Source organism: Microtus oregoni, unplaced genomic scaffold (assembly GCF_018167655.1).
Source record: "Microtus oregoni isolate MIOR12 unplaced genomic scaffold, Mior012 000017F_ref0000208, whole genome shotgun sequence".
NCBI lineage: Eukaryota > Metazoa > Chordata > Mammalia > Rodentia > Cricetidae > Microtus > Microtus oregoni.
In genome coordinates, this window is record NW_024543076.1 from 27,081,441 (window position 1) to 27,100,501 (window position 19,061).

The window sequence follows — 19,061 nt, forward strand, 5'->3', positions numbered from 1 at the left end:
TCAAGATGTTTCAGTAGAAACATATAAGTAATCTATAAATATATTTTTTCCTCCAATTCTTTATTTTTTATCTTTATATTATTATTAAAAATTTCCACCTCCTCCCCACCTCCCATTTCCCTCCCCTATCTCCCTACTTCCCCTCCCCCTCCCTCTCCAGTCCAAAGAGCAGTCAGGGTTCCCTGCCCTGTGTGAAGTCCTCTCCCCTCCATCCAGGTCTAGGAAGGTGAGCATCCAAACAGACTAGGCTCCCACAAAGCCAGTACATGCTGTAGGATAAAAACCCAGTGCCATTGTTTTGGCTCCTCAGTCAGCCCTCGTTGTCTGCCACATTCAGAGAGTTTGGTTTGACCACATGCTCCATCAGTCGCAGTTCAGCTGGCCTTGGTGAACTCCCATTAGATCAGCCCTAACGTCTCAGTGGATGGGTGCACCATATAGATATATTTTTAATAAGCAAGTATCTGCCTGTAATTCTGTGTACAGCCATAAGCACTGTGAATTTTGGTTGTTACCTTCCATTTTCCCATTTTCTACTCTTTTTTACCTTTACTTTCCCTCTTTTAGAACCCCCCCTCTCTCTCATGTGTGCACTCGTGTGCACGTGTGTGTGTGTGTGTGTGTGTGTGTGTGTGTGTGTATGGTCAAGGGGATATCAGGTCATTAAATCAAGTGGTCAGTTCTGAGCCTCGGTTTTCACAACCTCCCAGCATCAGCAGCGTCAAGGATTACTCCTCCCTGAAATACCTTCTTCCCTTGGATCCTAAGACCTAAGACTGTGCACTGTCCAGATTTTTCCTGTTTCAATGATCCTTGTTTTTTATTGTCTGTTTTAAAATGTTTTTGGTTTTTGAGACAGATTGACTTTGAACTCAAGACTTTCCTATCTTGGCCTCTTGGGTGTTGGGATTGTAAACTCTTCATAAACTGCAGCTTATTGGGCTGCATATGTCAGAGGCCACCTTTTGGGGAGTGACTTTTGTCATGACCCTAGCAATGGTGGGTTTATATGTTTCAGGGTAGGAGTGTGAGGATTAGAAAACATTAAGTAGGAGGAACAGAGACAAGAAAAAATTACAGAGACATAGGCTAGTATCAGGAGGGCCACTCAGTCCCCTGCATACTGAGTTCTGAGTCCTGAGTTTGCCCGCCCGTGTTTAATTTTCCCTACACTTTTACACTCCAATACAAAAGGGGAGAGAAAACAAAAGAAGGCTTTAACATGTTACAAAGGTCAACCAGAACAGTTACTTTCCCCAATACTAGAGATATTAAGACATTAATTCTTGAGAAAAGCATTCTGTTGTTTAGGCAGTGAATCCTAGACCAAGTATCCTGAGGGCAGCCCCTCCCTAGGTCAAACCTCTTAATTCAAAAGAAGGAGCAGAATTCAAGTAAGCTTGAATTCTCTGACCTTTGGTCAGGGTGGAGAGAATACACCTCTATGGGCCATCTTAATGTCCAAAACACCAAGTAACCACACCCTATGTCAGGTTGTGTAGCTACGACTGTTGTCAACAACCTTGAGAGAGCTCAAACTCTTTGATCTTCAGACAAGGTGGAATGGAATAGGCTCACATTTTTGGGCCTCCATAAAGTAAGCCTACCCTACAAGGATGTTTTTTCTTCAATCCTATCCCAAGGCTGTCTTTGAACTTTTTGGATCACTTTCTTTAGACTCCCTTGTGTTGGGGGAGGCTTCTGTCCTACCTTGTTATTCTATAAATGCACAGAAACTATATTATTTGCAATACTGTTTGGCCAATAGCTTAAGCATATTGCTAGCTAGCTCTTATATTCTAAACTAATCCATCTCCATTAGCCTATGCATCACCATGAGGTCATGGCCTACTGGTAAAGTTTTGGTGGGCTCGAGTGGAGGCATCTGTCCCTGGTGGTGGCTACAGGGCTTCTCATTGACTCCGCCTTCTTTCTGCCAGCATTCAGTTTAGTTTTCCCACCTAGCTCTATTCTTCTAAGCCACTGGCCAAAACAGCTTTATTCATTAACCAATAAAAGTACAAGATATACAGAAGGTCTTCCCACACCATTTTTCCTTTTCTGTATAAACTAAAAGGAAGGTTTTTAACTTTAACACAGTAAAATAACATGCAACAAAACAGTTGTCCACCAAGAATTAAAGTTGAAATATTTATATCTACTTTATATTTTATCATAACTAAGGAAAATTATAACTATCTATTCTTCAACTCCATCAAAGATTCCAGAAGAATATAATATTACCTAAGTAAACAAGAAGTGCATTGTAAGCAACTTCCAAAACTCTGGAATTGGCAGAGACATCTTGCTGTTTAGACAGTCACCCAAAGTTCTTCTGTACCATGGGGAATTCATCTTCAGCCTACAGGCCCATAGTATCCAGTAGACATTCCCATGAAGCAGGGAATTTGAAGATCTCTTATGCCTTGTATTAGCAAGGTTCATCAGTTGCTTTTTTCTGTGTCCTGAAAAATGGCTGGCAGACTCTTTCATGAAGCAGGAACTTCAAAGGACTGTCTCACCTTCTTTAGGCAACTTCAGCAGTCATTTTTCTGTGGGTCCTGCATGTCCAGTCAAACAGTTCATGCAAGAGCACTTTCTGCCCAAATGGCTAACAAACTTTATAAGGAGCTCTTCAATGCCCATATTCCTCTTGAAGTAATTAGTGTTGCCAGGAGTAATGTGTCTCATTGTCATGAAAAGTCCCAAGTTATTAAAACATTTTAAATTACATATTCTGAAGGTCTCTGAAAGATTTGAAGAATGTCTATCTAACTAAAATGTATCTCTATATATCTGGTAAACCTAGCCAACATGTCTAGAAGTTTGACTTTTATAGATAATTATTTATTAACCTATATTTCTTAATTATAATTACATTTTTAAGTGAGCTGTACAAATACCTTAATCAAGAACAGAAATATACATGTAACAAAATTGAACTTAAATTTGTGTCAATAGACCAAGATCCATACCAATGCACAGTATTCATATCTATAGCATATCCCCTGTTAAATGTAAACAAATATAAACAATCATTTAGTGAATTTGTGTGTAGTTGTCTCCAAACTGTTCCCTGCTTTTTGTTTGGCAAAGTAATTTTTGGGGGTGTTCACAGCGACCTTTTGGGGGGTCTTGGTCCATCAAACCACATTATTCTGAAAGAAATCCACAGATTCTCATCCTCTGTGGGAACAAAAGAAGAACCTATTTTTTAAAGCATCATGTCCTTAGACTCAAATTTTGGAGTCAAGACACCTTTAAAGTATATATGTTGGTTTAGCTCAGCAGCTGTCACAATGAAACATCTCTCTGTACTTAGCTCCTTCACAGTCAAAAAAATTAAGGAAAATATAATAATATACATAATCCATACTCTCTGTGTATTTTCCATCCTTATGTGGCGTGGTTTTCTTTACCCCTTTAATCTATGACTGAACTGTGTCTCTTTAAAGACTTTGTTTTTTATAATCATTTACTTCCTTTTATAACTGTTTGTATTATTTTTCTTCTCTCTCCCAAGCGTACATACATTTATCCAACACTGTGACCCATTTAGAGTTTTTTTTTATCTGAATCTGTCTTTATTGCATATCTATAATCCTTTTCTGATGAAGACTGCTTCATAAAATACAATGTAGTGTGGTTAGGCTGCTTTGCCTTTTGGCTCTTCCCAGTCCTTATGGTAGAGGTCCATTCACTGCCTCTGAGACTGTTGGGTGAGAGCCATGCTCACCACCTCAACTCTGGTAACCAAATGGCTCATGTTACCACTGAATAACTTGCAGCATGCTGCCCACAAACACCATTCAAGTGCTTGGCCTCCTGAAAGAGTTCATGCTGGCAGCATGGACCAGAAAGCCACTGTTTCAAAACTGCATGGATTTTTCTTTCTGATACTGCTAAATCAGGAAGACCTCTCTTAAAGGAACCATGCCTCTGCTTGCTTCTAGAGCCCACTCAAGAAAATGCTGCGACCAAAAAGTCATTCTTTTTTTAAAAAATATTTATTTATTTATTGATTTATGCAATATTCTTTCTGTGTGTATGCCTGAAGGCCAGAAGAGGGCACCATTACAGATGGTTGTGAGCCACCATGTGGTTGCTGGGAATTGAACTCAGGACCTTTGGAAGAGCAGGCAATGCTCTTAACCGCTGAGCCATCTCTCCAGCCCCCAAAAAGTCATTCTTAACTCTGTTCTTTTGTGTCTAGGATTCCTTTCCAAGCTTTCTCAGGTTTTACGTGATTTAGTCAGCCCCACATTGGGGCACCAATTGTTCAGAGAGGCTTCTATCCTGCCTGGTCTTGCAATAAACACACAGAAACTATATTATTTGCAATACTGTTTGGCCAATAGCTTAAGCGTATTGCTATCTAGCTCTTATATCCTAAACTAACCCATCGCCATTAGTCTGTGCATCACCATGAGGTTGTGGCCTACTGGCAATTATCAACAGTCTCTAGTGGCAGCTGTGGCTACATGGCTTCTCATTGACTCCTCCTTCCTCCCAGCATTCAGTTTACTTTTCCCACCTAGCTCTATTCTGATAAGCCACTGGTCAAAACAGCTTTATTCATTAACCAATAAAAGCAACACATATACAGAACAACTTCCCATACCACCCTTGCAATTTCATGAACATAATTATCACCTGCCTACTTCCCAATATGTGTCTCTTACAGTATCTTCCTCCTGAACTCTGGACTCACAACTCTCTAGATCCCCTTAGAATTTTGACAGGTATCTCAAGTGTCCAAAATAGGACTTTTAGACCCCATCAAAACTTTCTCACTACAAAAAGTCCCTTGCTAGCTCATTCAACAGCTGTTTGCTCAGGCTGAATTTGCTGTCTTCCTCATCTGTCTTTCATCCTCACATCCACATCATCACCCACTACCATGGAACAACTGCTTGAACCACCACAAAGGCCCAAGAAGCCATTGCCCACTTTTGTCTTACCCGTCTTTCAGACTACATAAGCCTCCTTGAGATAAAGTTGGGTATACAGATGATCTCATAATATTCTGGTAGTCTCTCATGTCACATAGACTAAAGCCAAAAAAATTTTAAATTTTAATTATAAGATCCCAATACAGCAGAATGCAAATAAGAGCACACGGACTAAGAATCAAATTGTCCCTGTTTTGAGCCTAGATATGACTTTTAACTGTGTGATGCTGGGCAAGATACTTAACTTTTCAGCATCTGTGTATTCCCATGTATGAAATGGGATCATTGTAATTCCTTTCTCGTGCTTGTTGTGAGAATATTTATACCAAGCTCACAGTAGTGGCATACAGTAAGCATTGAAAAAGTTCAAAAACGACAAGGCAAGCATGTTGGGCTAGGAATCAAGACTTTCTTATCAGTTCTGCATTTAAAAACCACAACACCAGTAGTTGCAGCTGTAAGAACTTAACGGTACTCCAAACATCTCCGAAAGCAAAAAAACTAAACAAAACGAGCAAACCAAAAAGCATGTTGGTCAACCAAACTTAAACTAATAAACTCTGATTATTCTCTTTATTTATTCTGAGTTGAGGGTTAGAATGGATTATATACCCTGACTTACATTTTCAAGTATTTTGGTGCTTCTTAAGCATCCTTGATCTTTCCGGGTGGTGGCACATGCCTTTAGTCCCAGCACTTGGGAGGCAGAGACAGGCGAATCTCTGTGTGTTCGAGGCCAGCCTGATCTACAAGAGCCCATTTCAGGACAGGTTCCAAAGCTACAGAAAAATCCTGTCTTGAAAATAAAACAAACAAAGTAAAGCATCCTTGATCCTTAGCTTGTGTGGATATCCATCCACTTCTCAATCCGCAAATTTTAATGTCTAAAATAGGTGTGGATTTTCAGTTCACAGGTTGGTTTTAATTTGTGACTCTTCTGTTCTACATTTGGACTTTATTATAGCATTAAAATGGGCCATTGTGTCTGAATCAATTCAGTAGACTGCAGTGCTTGGCACTTGTGCGCACCCAGATTGGGCAGAGGAGGGGGAAGAGACGTGGTATTTTAACTAATAGTCACATGATTGACTGTTTAGTGGAGAAAAGAAGTGAAGACTCGATTTTGAACATGGCTTTGATCATTTGAATCATGTGAATTGGTTTTTGAGGGAAGAGACAGATGGCTATAGGATAGGAGGCCACAAGGCTGGCTTGTTAAACCCATTTTACAGGTTGCTTATCATATCTCAGTATTCTTGAGAACAATCAAAGACATCTCCCAACACAGAACACGGGCCATGTCCTCAGGATCATCATTATAATCGCCATGGGAGGGAGGAAGAGTCTTATACCCACAATTATATATGCCCAGACTGTTAGAAGTGGGAAGAACTCAGTGGAAAGAAGTCAGCTGTGTTCTTGGAAGCAAAAGAAATCATGAGTTTGTTTAGAAAGATAAAAGGTGATAAAGGCACATAGGGACTTAAGAAGGGACCCTAATATTTGTTCATGGTAATATGATTTAGGAGACCTCTATGCATTGCGGCAGTCTGTAGCCACCTTCCTTTGCCAGTAGTAAACTGTTTCAGGCACAGCTTTTATTCCCCTAGCGACAATTCCTTTGAGGATGTGGAGGGAGAAACAATCTGATTGTTTCTGCACACCAGGAACAAATGACATCCTTCAAAAAGAACTTATATTTTAGGCAAGTTGCCAAGAGTATGAAACTTAGCACCCCCCGATATGTGTATGAATAAAAGATGAACAAATGAACCTGTCTTTTATAAAATGATATTGTAATTTTTGATAAACAGCTAATGCTTTCTCTCCTTACTTTTAATTTTGAAAGAAAATTAGCCCTGCGATACCATCCAGACAAGAACCCAGATGACGCGTCTGCTGCTGAGAAGTTTAAAGAAATCAACAACGCCCATGCAGTCCTCACCGACCCATCCAAAAGAAACATATATGACAAGTATGGATCGCTGGGGCTCTATGTGGCTGAGCAATTTGGAGACGAAAACGTTAACACATACTTCATGCTGTCAAGTTGGTGGGCAAAGGTAAATCGCTTTTTTTTTTCTTCAGAAACAATTTCCTGGAAGATCACAGTATTCTTCATCCTTTTAAGAACCTATCTCAAAGGAAGATCATCCTTCCTTCTATTAAACTCTTGTAAATAAAATGAGACATCACTTCCACTGAAAGCTGTTATTTGGGGACCATTTTTCTTCAGCCCATCAATTAATTATGAAATCCAACATGACTTAACAGACTTCTAGACGTTAATTATATTTGAGTTTGGAGCTCCAGGTTAATTCTGACTGCTCCCCTCTTCTCCTGCGGTGACTAATTAAGAACTGACTCATTGCTCAAAACCCAAAATAATTTATTAGTGTGACAACTATTTAATAAATTATTATAAGACAAATTTAGCCCGTGTACTTTACTATCTATAGCTTAGGCTATATCAGCAAAGACAATACCTAGGGGAATGAGTGGTAATTATCTCACAGGCTCAGCTGGAGTCGCCTTGAGGTAGCAGAGACGACAATGTGGGGAAAGATGAGAATTAAGTAGTAGAGTACTGGGAATTGATGAGGGAGAGAGAAACTGATAGATACCTGGTTAAGAAAAAAAAAACAATATAAAGACTTAAGAAATCAGAATTGTAGTGATCTTCTTTTCCCAGGAACTCCAATGTATGTATATTTGGTGGTGGTATGTTTATATTTTTATGAATTTTAATATTTCTGATAAAAAACTATTTTATATATAGAACATACATATGGTCTATTAATGTATTTTGTGGGCAGTTGACCTTCATGTAAGTTGTGGTAAATAATAATTTTTTAAGAACCCCAATCTTCAGAACAGGCAGGATTCGTGTTGAATAGAATTTTGATTGCCATTTTCTCCTACTCACCTTCCTATATTGAAGAATTTGGTAATCGAGAGAGGATGTTTTGGAGGTAAGCTGGAAGAGACAGTCTGTGCCACAAAGCCCCACTTGCAGCCTTCTAGCTTTCCTAGATCCCCACTGACCTTTCTCTGTGGGGGTCCTGTGATAAAGAGATGGTACTGTGTGGATTTGGAGCACAGGATGAGAAGGGACATTCTGACCAAGTCATCGGTGAGAGCAGACTAGCGCTCATATAACCAAGCAGGCTTTTGTGGGGTTGCCTGGGACCCTTTCTTCCAGGCATGACACTGTTCCCATGGGAAGGAGAATCTGCAGGCCCACTAACCACACACATTTACCAGACTCAATATTATATCTTGTCTGCCTAAAGAAGAGAATGGATTGTCATGTCCAGGAAGCTGAAGAAACTGATTAAAATCCCTACAGACAAGCCTCATCCACTCTGTAGCAAAGACATGTGACGCAAAGCAATTACAGGCATGACTCTCTAAAAAAGAGGTATACTTTTTTTTTTCTTCTGTACCAAAGTTCAGTTGTACCATGCTCGTCAAAGCGGCATTAAATATACTCCATATGAATGAGTCAGTGTACCATCAAGATGTGCATTTAAAAAAAAATGCCAGGTACCTGCTAGTATCTAATAGGGGAGTAAATGTGGTAAGGGATGAAGGAAGGCTGTTTCCCACACAAGGCAATTTCCCTGGAGAAGGAAGCAGAGTTGGGATGAAAAGGAGATTTTCAGAGAACAGTATGGAAGTAGCAGAGCAAAAGAAAGTGTAGGTGAAGGGCAGAGGTCCTCAGGGCCATGCCTGGGGAATGCTCACGGGGGTCTTGGAGGCAAGCAGGTGTAGTAGGGAGACCACGTGTTTGTTTCCTGGCTGCCCAGACTCCCGAAATAATCACACAGAAACCATATTATTTAAATCACTGCTTGGCCTATTAGCTCTAACTTCTTATTAGCCAAGTCTTACATTTTAATTTAACCCATTTCTGGTAATCTGTGTATCGCCACATGGCTGTGGCTTACCCGGTAAAGTTCAGGCATCTGTCTCCGAAGGGGCTACATGGCTTCTCACTGACTCCGCCTTCTTTCTCCCAGCATTCAGTTTAGTTTTCTGCACCTAGCTAAGTTCTACCTTGCTATAGGCCAAGCCAGTTTCTTTATTCATTAACCAATAAAAGGAACACATAGACAGAAGGATCTCCCACACCAAGTGGGGGTTTTAAACTTGCTTAAGGTGGTGAAATCATACAGCATACATAGCAAAGAGACAGCCAGTGTGTGTGACTGAGGTCCCCCTCCGCAAGCCATCGTCAGACTCCTCCCCATTTCTGGAGCCATGGTGAGAAGATGGGGAAGTGAGGGAGGGGAAGGAAGGTGGGGGTGTTAGCACTGGATTCTTAGCTATCTGAAAAAGTGTGTGTGTACACACGTCATCTTTATCCATGCCCCACCCCCACTCACTGATTATATAAAATCTGCATTAAGATGGAAGATGTACAAGCTTCTTTACGTATTATAACAAATTTGATTTTGTTTGATTTTAGTTGACAAAAAAAAAAAAAACGGTTTTCTTGGAATTTCAGATTGGGGAAGTCAAGAGTGTGTATCGTGTTTAATGAGCAAGGCATTTGAGCTTGTAGGGAAATCTTGGTGCTGTTCCCTGGGAGCAACCAATGTCTGTTTGCCTATTGTTTTGTATACTCGTTAATTAGGGAGGAACTGGGTGTCTGCAACATGTCAGGTTCTAATCCACCAGACACATGGGGTTGCAGGATGACTGTTGGTGGGAGCCTGTAAGGCACGCAGCCTGATATAATGAGACAGGGCTGTCAGCCAGTCTGTTCAACTGTCAGCAAGAATGGAGTAGCAGTCTAAGTCGGTATGGCACACAGCGGGCCTGCGATGGATAGATGGTCGCTGTTTTGGAGCGGAATCAGGGAAGACACAATAAAGGGGAATTTTGAGGTGCTCTTAGACAACAGGTGGATATTAACTGAAGAAAGGGCGGGGATGTCTAAGCAAGAGAATCCACGTGCAGAGTCGAGCTGTATGGCAGGAACAGGGTTGTGCTGGTGCCTAGAGAGTTGGCAGGAACCCCCTGCAGGAGCTACGGAGAGCAAGGGTTTTTCTCTTATAGCTCACTCCAGCAACCTCACAGGGTGGAGTGAAATGAAACAAGGGTGGACGGGGAGCTGCCAAGAGGAGGTTCTTGAAGTGACACCAGAGACACTGAGCAGAACCCACAAAGTCCTCTGACCCAAACAGGGAAGGGAGTGAGGAGGGAGGGGTCTGGAAAGGCTATGCAGGACCAGGTTACTAACAGTGTGGGGCAGCAGGGGAGGAAGTGTAGGGAGCATCACCCTGCAGCGCTTCCGTGGTGGTAACTGACTTCCATTGAAGAAGACAGCAGGACTAGTTCACGTGGCCAGTGGGTATTCTGTCCAGCAGTTGGTTTGGGTTCTGTTTTCCTTTCCTCACTCTTAGCACCCACAACAGCCTAAGAAAAAGGAAGAAAGTGCTGGACTTCATGGCTCTGACTGAAAGTAATTTCCTCCAGGTTTTATTTGTGTAAACTTTCGTGAGAATGGCACGTAAAAGATGGTTCCCACAGGGATGAGGCTAAGGGCGAGTGTGTGGCATGCACGGTATGCTGAGATGTCTTTCAGTCTCTCGGGTACACAGCTACAGACTTTGTTTCTGGGGTTGCCCTCCTCTCCGTGCCCGTCCCTCAGAGTTTGGCCTCTCTGTTTACCCTAGACCCTGTTCATCATCATCGGCCTCCTGACAGGCTGCTATTTTTGCTGCTGCCTTTGCTGCTGCTGCAACTGTTGTTGTGGACACTGTCGGCCAAAGTCATCGGCACCAGAAGAGGACTTCTACGTGTCACCAGAGGACCTTGAGGAACAAATCAGGACTGACATGAAAGAAGGTAATTGAGCGTAGAGGGCGCGGGCGCCATGGTACAGATTGGAGTGGGTGCTAGGTCTTACTAAAGTAACAGGCGCAGTGGCCATACAGGATCACTCCGCCAAGACTATCAGCTCGGTGGATATCTGGGAGAAGATGAGGGGCATTGACCTTGACTGACCTTAGAGAAAGGTTAAATTTAACATTATTAGAGAGAAATTATTAAACACCCATGATGTCGTAAGGCAAGTATAGTTCACCATCTCTTTACAAGAGAAACGAGTTCTGGGTGAGAGTCTTCAGGGCCCCACCACCCAGTTCCCAAATAAATACATGGAGAGTTATTTTACTTATTAATGCTGGAATGTAGCTTGGCTTGTTTCTAGCCAGCTGTTCTTAACTTAAATTATCCAGTCTACCTTTGGCCTCTGACTTTTACCTTTCTCTGTTCTGTATGTCTTTCTTTACTTCTTACCCTGTGGCTAACTGTGTGGCTAGGTCGCTGGCTCCTGGCACCTCCTCTCCTCCTTTTCTCTCTCCTCCCTCTTCTATTTGTTTTCTCTGCCTGGCAGCCCTGACTCTTTCTCTCTCCTGCCTAGCTATTGGTAGCTATTTATTAGACCAATCAGGTGCTTTAGACAGGAAAAGTAACACAGCTTCATAGAGTTCAACAAAGGCAACATGAAAGAATGCAACACATCTTTGAACAAACATTCCATAACACATGTAGCACATCTTAGACTAATATTCCACAACAAGCTAAGGTAGAACTTGCTCCCCAGAGATATACTTCGGTTTAGGATACCCATTGAAATACACAGGACTGAGAAGCCACAGCCTTGACTGTTCTTTGTATTGTTGCGTGATGATCTGGGAGTGGAACAGGAGTGAGACTCCTCCTTTTCTTTGCTCACATGCACACTCAAAGATCGCCTCAAAGCATTATGAAGAATGAACTCAGCTTGCTCAAACATTTCTGTCTGTCCATCTGTGTGCACACATCTCCTCTCTGCCCAGCCACCTCTGCCTGTCTGTCTGTGTGCACACATCTCCTCTCTGCTCACCCACCTCTGTCTGTCCGTCTGTGTGCACACATCTCCTCTCTGCCCAGCCACCTCTGTCTATCCATCTATGTGCACACATCTCTGCACTGTATTACTTCATTCTTCAAGTTCATACTAGCCAGAAAAAAATAGAAAAATACTGTAAAGAAAGATCTCACCGAATTCAAAACACCAGAGATGTTTTGTAGTCTTTGGACGATGTCTTTGTTTAAGCCATCTAGGATCAAGCCAGTCATTATATTGTCTTGAAGCCATTCTCACCGTCTTTTGTTCCTGTGGAATATGTTATCATCTTGGGGTGCAGAATTTATCACTAAATCCTACTCCCACATCCCCCAAACAATGAAAGGGATTACTTGATAATTGAAAGAAGCCACTGTTTTCAGCAATTCTGGGAACCAGAATGGTCTCTCCTGTGGTTCTCTGGACACACTGAAACAGCACCAGAGACTACTTAAAGGCTTCTGTATGCCTGTGCGTCCCGTCAGATGTGATGCTAAGTAACATCTGGGGTGCGTGAACCATCCAGACTCCAGCGAAAGGGTGTCTTTAATCATGTGACTAGTACTGAATCTCAGACTCAGAATTGGGAGCTCAGAGAGGGCAGAGAGCTTTTTGTTCATTTGTTTAGGTTTGGTTTTTGTTGTCATTTTTTGTTTTGTTTTCCTACTAACTGTAACATCTTGCTATGGGCACAGTCATCCAGCAACTAGAAGTAGTCTGGTCATTTCATGTCACTTATATTGGAACCAAACTGTGGCCTGCCGGTGAAATACACTGATTGTACTTTTCCTGTGTTATTTGGTAGAGACAGCGACAAATGTTCAACCTTTAAATGAGTGTGTACAGAAGGGACAGGCATGCAGGATGCTAGCAAATGAATTAAGCAGTGCTAATTGCATGGAAAGGCCTTCTCATTGTGAGGAGGTGGGGTCTGCGTCACAGCGTGCTCACAAGTGACGCTTACAGGGCAGGAGTCACACAGGCTCTTGTGAAGGAGGTAGCCACACATCATTTCTGTGGCTACAACTCCTTTTCTCTGGGTGTAACTTCCCAGGAAAACCAATAAACTGACTTTTAATAAAACTGAAATGGCAGTTTCTACAAGGGAAGAGAATGGGGTACACGGGTGGTCTCTGGGGTATGGTGTGATGTCTCTGGGGGTGCAGCATTACAATACCGTGTCAGGGATTACTGGCTCCATTTACCTATGATCTATCTCTCCATTACCCCAATCTGTCAGCCCAATACTCGGCCACTAACAAAACAGGGAGAGGAGAAAGTCAGCTTCTGCACTGATGTTGTCTTAACGTTTTCATCTTCCTTCTTTTTATTCTGGGCTGAATTGATTTTTACAGTGTTTAAAGTCAGAATGCAAAGCAAAGAGTTTTTCACTGTGGTGTCTTGAGACAGGCCATTGCACTTGTAATTCCTAGCTTTTCGTTTGTAGTGGGAAAACCTAACACAGGTGAATTGAACCCAGACCTGCTGAGTCCAGTGTCCACACGTACCCAAAAAGCCTCACTGCCCTTCCTCTGCTGGAGAAGACTCCAGCAGGTCATTGCAGTAGACCTTGGTAGAAAATCTCTTCTCTGGAACGGAAACTTAGACGAGGTGCCAGGTCCTCCCCAGGGTTCCTCCCTGCTGGGTGATTGGTGATGGGTCTGTGCTTGTCTCGCTGTTCTGATGCTCCAAAGCTGCAGACTCCATCACAGAGGTCAGATCCATCATCCTATCCCACAGTGTTAAAGGATCCTTAACACAAAGGAACAGCCTGCTCTTATTTATAAGTATTTGAAAGATCTTATGTGACCCAGGTTTTATGGTCCTGGAGTTTATATAGTCTGGGTAGGCCTCTTAAACACACAAAGTTCTGAACGTGAGTATTTGCTTAAAATGAAAGAAATCACAACAAATTAATGTGCTTAAAAATGGACAAATACCATGCATGTCACAAAATCGGGAAAAAACACAATTATGAGATACCCAGCTCAACCATATGGTATTTTCCTATAGCTGTATATTGTTTGATTACTTATTCATATAGCATAAATGTGCTATATCATTTTCTGTAGAAAATATAAAAATAATTCTGCCTTTACTGTATTTGACCAAAATTTACTTTTTTTTATTATTGGTGAATTAGAAAAGTTTCTTCTAACTTTACAACTCAAGTTAACAGTTTTTTATAAGATTAGAGATAATTGTAAAATTTGGGAAACCTGTCTAGTTTACTTGATTTACGTAAGATGTACAATTTAGAAGCTGTTTCCACAGACAGCTTCTTCATTCTGTATATTTTGAAGCTTGTTGGCATCACGACACCTAGTGCCCCTGGGGTCAGAGTTTAGAGGACACTCACATATGATGTGTCACAGGCTCTGGTGTGGGTTTTAACATTCTCCCGGGACATGGGTTGGTGTAGTGAGCTGTAGCAGCTCTTTAAGCCATTCCTACAGCAATGAGCTATAACCAGACTTGCTCCAAACCACAAAATCAAGTCCCACTGAACTTAAGCAAAACTCATCTTCAATTCAGTCTTCCTTTGACCAAATCTCTTACTGGGTCTGTTGTCAGAAAGAGATGCCATGAAAAAAGCCAGTGTGGAAAGAGACAGGGCTTTTACTGATTTTGATTTTTTAAAATGTCTTTTGATCCCAGTCTGTAGAAATAGACCCTTAGAAGGTTCTGCATTGGAAAGGGTCTCTGAGGCTTCTGAAGTCGCATCAGCTGTGCACTGAATTCACCATTGTTCCCTAGTGCAAGCACCTGGTGGCGGATCTGTGCTTCCTGTGTGGTACTTGGAATAGTGGGGTTCAGAGTTACACCTCACTAATTCAGAGATGTGTGTAGCCTACTGGCGTTTTTTTTTTTTTTTTTGGTTTTTCGAGACAGGGTTTCTCTGTGGTTTTGGAGCCTGTCCTGGAACTAGCTCTTGTAGACCAGGCTGGTCTCGAACTCACAGAGATCCACCTGCCTCTGCCTCCCGAGTGCTGGGATTAAAATTTTAACGCAAATTAAGAACGGTAAGGTAGAAAACCAGACCCTATCTGAGAACTGTTTTCTGGTCCAAATGGTGATGATACTGAATGCATTTCCCTGGGAAGAAGCAGGAAGCGGAAGCTAATTGAGATAAGACAGAATAGTGTGTGGACTGATAGGGTTCATCTGTTGTACATCCAGTTATCCTATGCTTAGAGGTTTGGCCCATAAATGAAGGAGAAAGCTGGAAATTTACTTTTTTGTGGGCATGAATACTGTTTTTTTTTTTTTAAAAAGACAGCATTTCTTGCTCCTGTTATTTCTTCATCCAGAAATGTTGAAGTATAATAAAACTTATATGAGGCTATAAAAGTTAACTTTTATAGCTGGACTTTTCTCTTACACTTTACTATACCAACCAAAAAGAGACCAGGAGTTAGCAAGAGCTGGGACTTCATGATCCACCCCATCCTCCGTGAATGGCTTAATCTTGTACAAGTCTTGTAAAGGCAGCCATACCCTCTGTGAGTTCATATAAGCAACGGTCCTGTCAAGCCCAGAAAATATTGTTTTCCTGCAAAAAGTCCTCCCTTCTGGCTCTTAGAATCTTTCCAACCTCTCTTCAGCAATGACCTGTGAGCCTTGGAGAGATGGTGTCAGGCTCAAGAGCAGTGGTTCCCAAACTTCCCGATGCTGCCGCCCTTTAACACAGTTCCTCGTCTTGTGGGGACCCCAACCATAACATTATTTTTTGCTGCTGTTTCATAAATGTAATTTTACAACTGTTGTGGATCATAATGTAAACATGTGTGTTTTTTTGACAGTCTTAGGCAACTGCTGTGAAAGGGTCATTTGACCCCAAAGAGGTCACAACAGGGAGGTTGAGAACTGCTCTAGCAGATGGACCTGCATCCACGTACACGAATGGGGTCACTAAGTGTGATCCATGGGTTGACAGAGAGAAGAGCTGGGAGGGGTTGGAGGGGAGTGGTGGATTTGATCAAAACATTCTATATGCATGTATGAAACCTCAAATAGTTGAAAGAAAGAAAGAGAAAGAAATTACCACAAGAAGGGGGAGGGGAAAGATTAGGAAGTAACTAGAAAAGTACATTTCTGGTTGAATTACGTGATTAACCCCTTCAAATTTCACCTTTAAAATGCATTATAAAATGTTATATTTCTTAATTTGTAAAAAAAAAATCTAAATTTGAAATATCAAATTCTTTCTACTCATTGACTCATCTTTAAAAGCGTTAGAAATGTTGACGCCTATAAGAAGATGGCATAAGAAGTCTGATGGCTTTGAGATGGCGTAACAAGTCTGATGGCTTTGAGATGGCTTAACAAGTCTGATGGCTTTGAGATGACGTAACAAGTCTGATGGCTTTGAGATGACGTAACAAGTCTGATTCTGCACACGCAGCTTTGTCTTTGCACACTTTCGTCATGTGTGTAGTTCATCCACACCCGCTGTTTGCTGCCGCTGCCGAACTGTTAGGGTCTTTGCAGTTGTAAACACGGTACAAGTCTCTACTAAGATGTGGCTGGGTGGGACTTGCTGGCAGATGGGAGAGAGTTGTTTGGGTTGTTCTGTTTCTTTAGATGATATTGAAGAATATTACCCAGCTGCTCTGGTTAAAAAATGAAGGGTAGACAGTTCTAAGAGCGCGGCCCTTTAGTATTTGCAGCCAACTGGAGCGTTCGCCAATGGGTTCTCCTGTTTTTCTCAAAATACCCTCCCAGTTTGAACCTAGGAGGACTGTAAGGCTCTCAGAAGTCAGTCAATATCAAAAGAGCTTGTCGTCTTGGGTGGCTTTTAGTCTTTGAAGGGCTAAGACAGTGAAGCGTTATGCCCCTTACTCTCACATGCTCACATTTAGATGCTCCAATTTGTGGACTTTTGAGAGGCATAGCTAAATAGGCCTTTCAGATCCTGCACTCCTTTGATATCTGAAGGCCACAGAGGAATCTGAATTCCATCAGCTATGGTAGAATCGTATTCTGTGATGTTATTTCTTCCCTCAGCTCTGTATGTTTAACAAGGAATCAAAGAAACAAAAACCTAAATTGCAGCTAGTCATTAAAAATATAAGGACTAAATTCAGTTGGTTTTTTTTTTTCCTCTTCTATGTCAAAGTCAATAGAACTAAACCCAACCGAAAGTGTTCAGGTAAACACTAACAGTTTCTTGTGGATTGATGACTTCCTTTCTATGGAAAGAGGTGGAGTCGAGTGTGTAAAGGAGAGGAGAATTTTGAGTAGTGACCTTGGATCTAAAAGAGTATGATTCAGAGCACAGAAAAATGTTGATTGCTTAGTTGTTATTGCCACTCACCTGGATAGAACTCAAATAAATCCACAACCACTGAGTCGAAGAAGCCATATGGCTCTTGTTCTCCGCCAAGACAAAGAGACACACATCACACACGGAAGGCTGATGGCTTCATCTCATCTGCCTGTCCAGGGAAAGGGCACCGGGGGACATGGAAATTCATCCTCCCTCTTTCTGTACCCCTTACTTAGTCTCCTTTTCCCTGCAACGAGGAACCAGTGTCTAAGAACAGTGCAAAGACATCATGGAGCATTCAGGCACCAGGCCAGGGCAGTAGGATGGGTGAGCCAGCCCAGAACTATCCCCAACAAGGCAGCTCAGAGTTCACCTTTGCTGTTTGGGTGCCAAGAGCCACTAAGAAGTGTGTGTGTGCGTGCGTGTGTGCATGTGTGTGTGTGTTGATTGAGATCATCTTTCCATAGCGAATATTTATTGAGTACTTCATATCTCTCTGACAGTACATTAGCAGTCCTGGTTCCTGGAGTCTTGAGGATTATAATCTAGCAAATAAGATTTAGAGGCAAATACTAAACATGAAAACACAGAGAGAGAGCCAATTTGCAGGCAAAATTAAACTACCAGACGAGAAACACGGGGCCTGTCAAAGTGTTTGACAGTAAAGGGCTTGACCTGGATTCTGGCTCGCACAGCTTCCCCAGCGAAGTGAAATTCAAGGCACAAACATAGAAGATCAAGATGTGGGGGATTGTGGAGATGGCAAGCCTTTGATATATGTCTTGATATAAGAAATATTTGGTACAGTCCCTCCCTAAGTCCAGAGGATAAGATAGTGAATATTATTATATATGTCAGGCAAGGCAGATGGAGTCATATTAGGGGGCTCCACCAAATGGTTTTATCATTGAATTGGTGTAATGGCTCGGTGAAGACAGTATTTGCCAAGAGCTCTGAACTAAGATGTGTTTATACAAGGAAAGGCTCAACCCATCAAAATCAGCAGGGGTGGTTGGATGCTCAGTCTGCCTGAGAAGAGCAAAAGTGCCAGGAACAGCTAGAAGAGAGGAAAGGGGGTCAAGAGAGAAGCGCGGAGACTCAGAGGGAAGCGCCGGTACGCAGGCTTAGGGATGTGACGTAAGTGAAAGAAGCTAGGTACAAAAGACAAATATGCTGGGATTCCAGTCTGGTGAAAATACTCAGGACTGTCGACTTCGTGGAGGAGGAAATAGATTGGTGGTCACCAGGACCTAGGGGAATGGGACAGCAAAGAGCAGCGCCACTGGCATCCATTTTGGTCCTGGGAGACATTTGACCACCATATGGAGATGGTGAATTGTGCATCTGTCATCTGGAACACTCCCCAGTGACAAGAAGCAAGGAGTGGGGGCAGGAGTGGGTGATAGGTCTAAGCAAAGCAAAATATGAAGTGTGGGACGTGGGAGTTATTCCAGCCTTTTGTTGGCTAATTGAAAGCCACACACTGCTAGCTGATGAGACAGGGGGGCGTGCCGGCCCCAAGTCTGTGAAATGTGGTTGAGGTTTTTTAATTTAATTCACTTCTTAGATCTTTTAATTGTTATTGCTTTTATTAAACAACTACAAGCAAATATTGTGACCTAACTTTTCATACCAGAGAAAATAAAGTCGCCTGCATCTGTAGCATTCATTCCCTGTTCACGTTACTCTCCTTAGAAGCAACTGCCTTGAACTGTTGATCATCATTTCCTCCTATTAATTTTGGTATCACAATCATATTAATATTCCTAAGCAGCATAATGCTTTATTTTGTACATCTTTCAATTTTAAATGAATGACCTCTTTGTATAAACACATTTTTCTGTAGCTTTCTAGACTCAACATTATACTGCAAAGATTCACTTTGCTGGTGTGCTTGACTTTCTCCCGGAACACCTTTCTATTTTCAATTAGTCTGGCT

General features: G+C 42.0%; 1 protein-coding gene across 1 annotated transcript in view; it reads left to right on the forward strand.

The window, feature by feature from the left end:
- Positions 1-19,061, forward strand: part of Dnajc5b (DnaJ heat shock protein family (Hsp40) member C5 beta) — a 46,224-nt gene that overhangs the window by 25,165 nt on the left and 1,998 nt on the right. The window contains exons 2-3 of the mRNA XM_041667887.1: positions 6,802-7,015; positions 10,637-10,808. Of these exons, the coding sequence (XP_041523821.1) occupies positions 6,802-7,015; positions 10,637-10,808 (386 nt within the window). The remainder of the gene's footprint in view (positions 1-6,801; positions 7,016-10,636; positions 10,809-19,061) is intronic.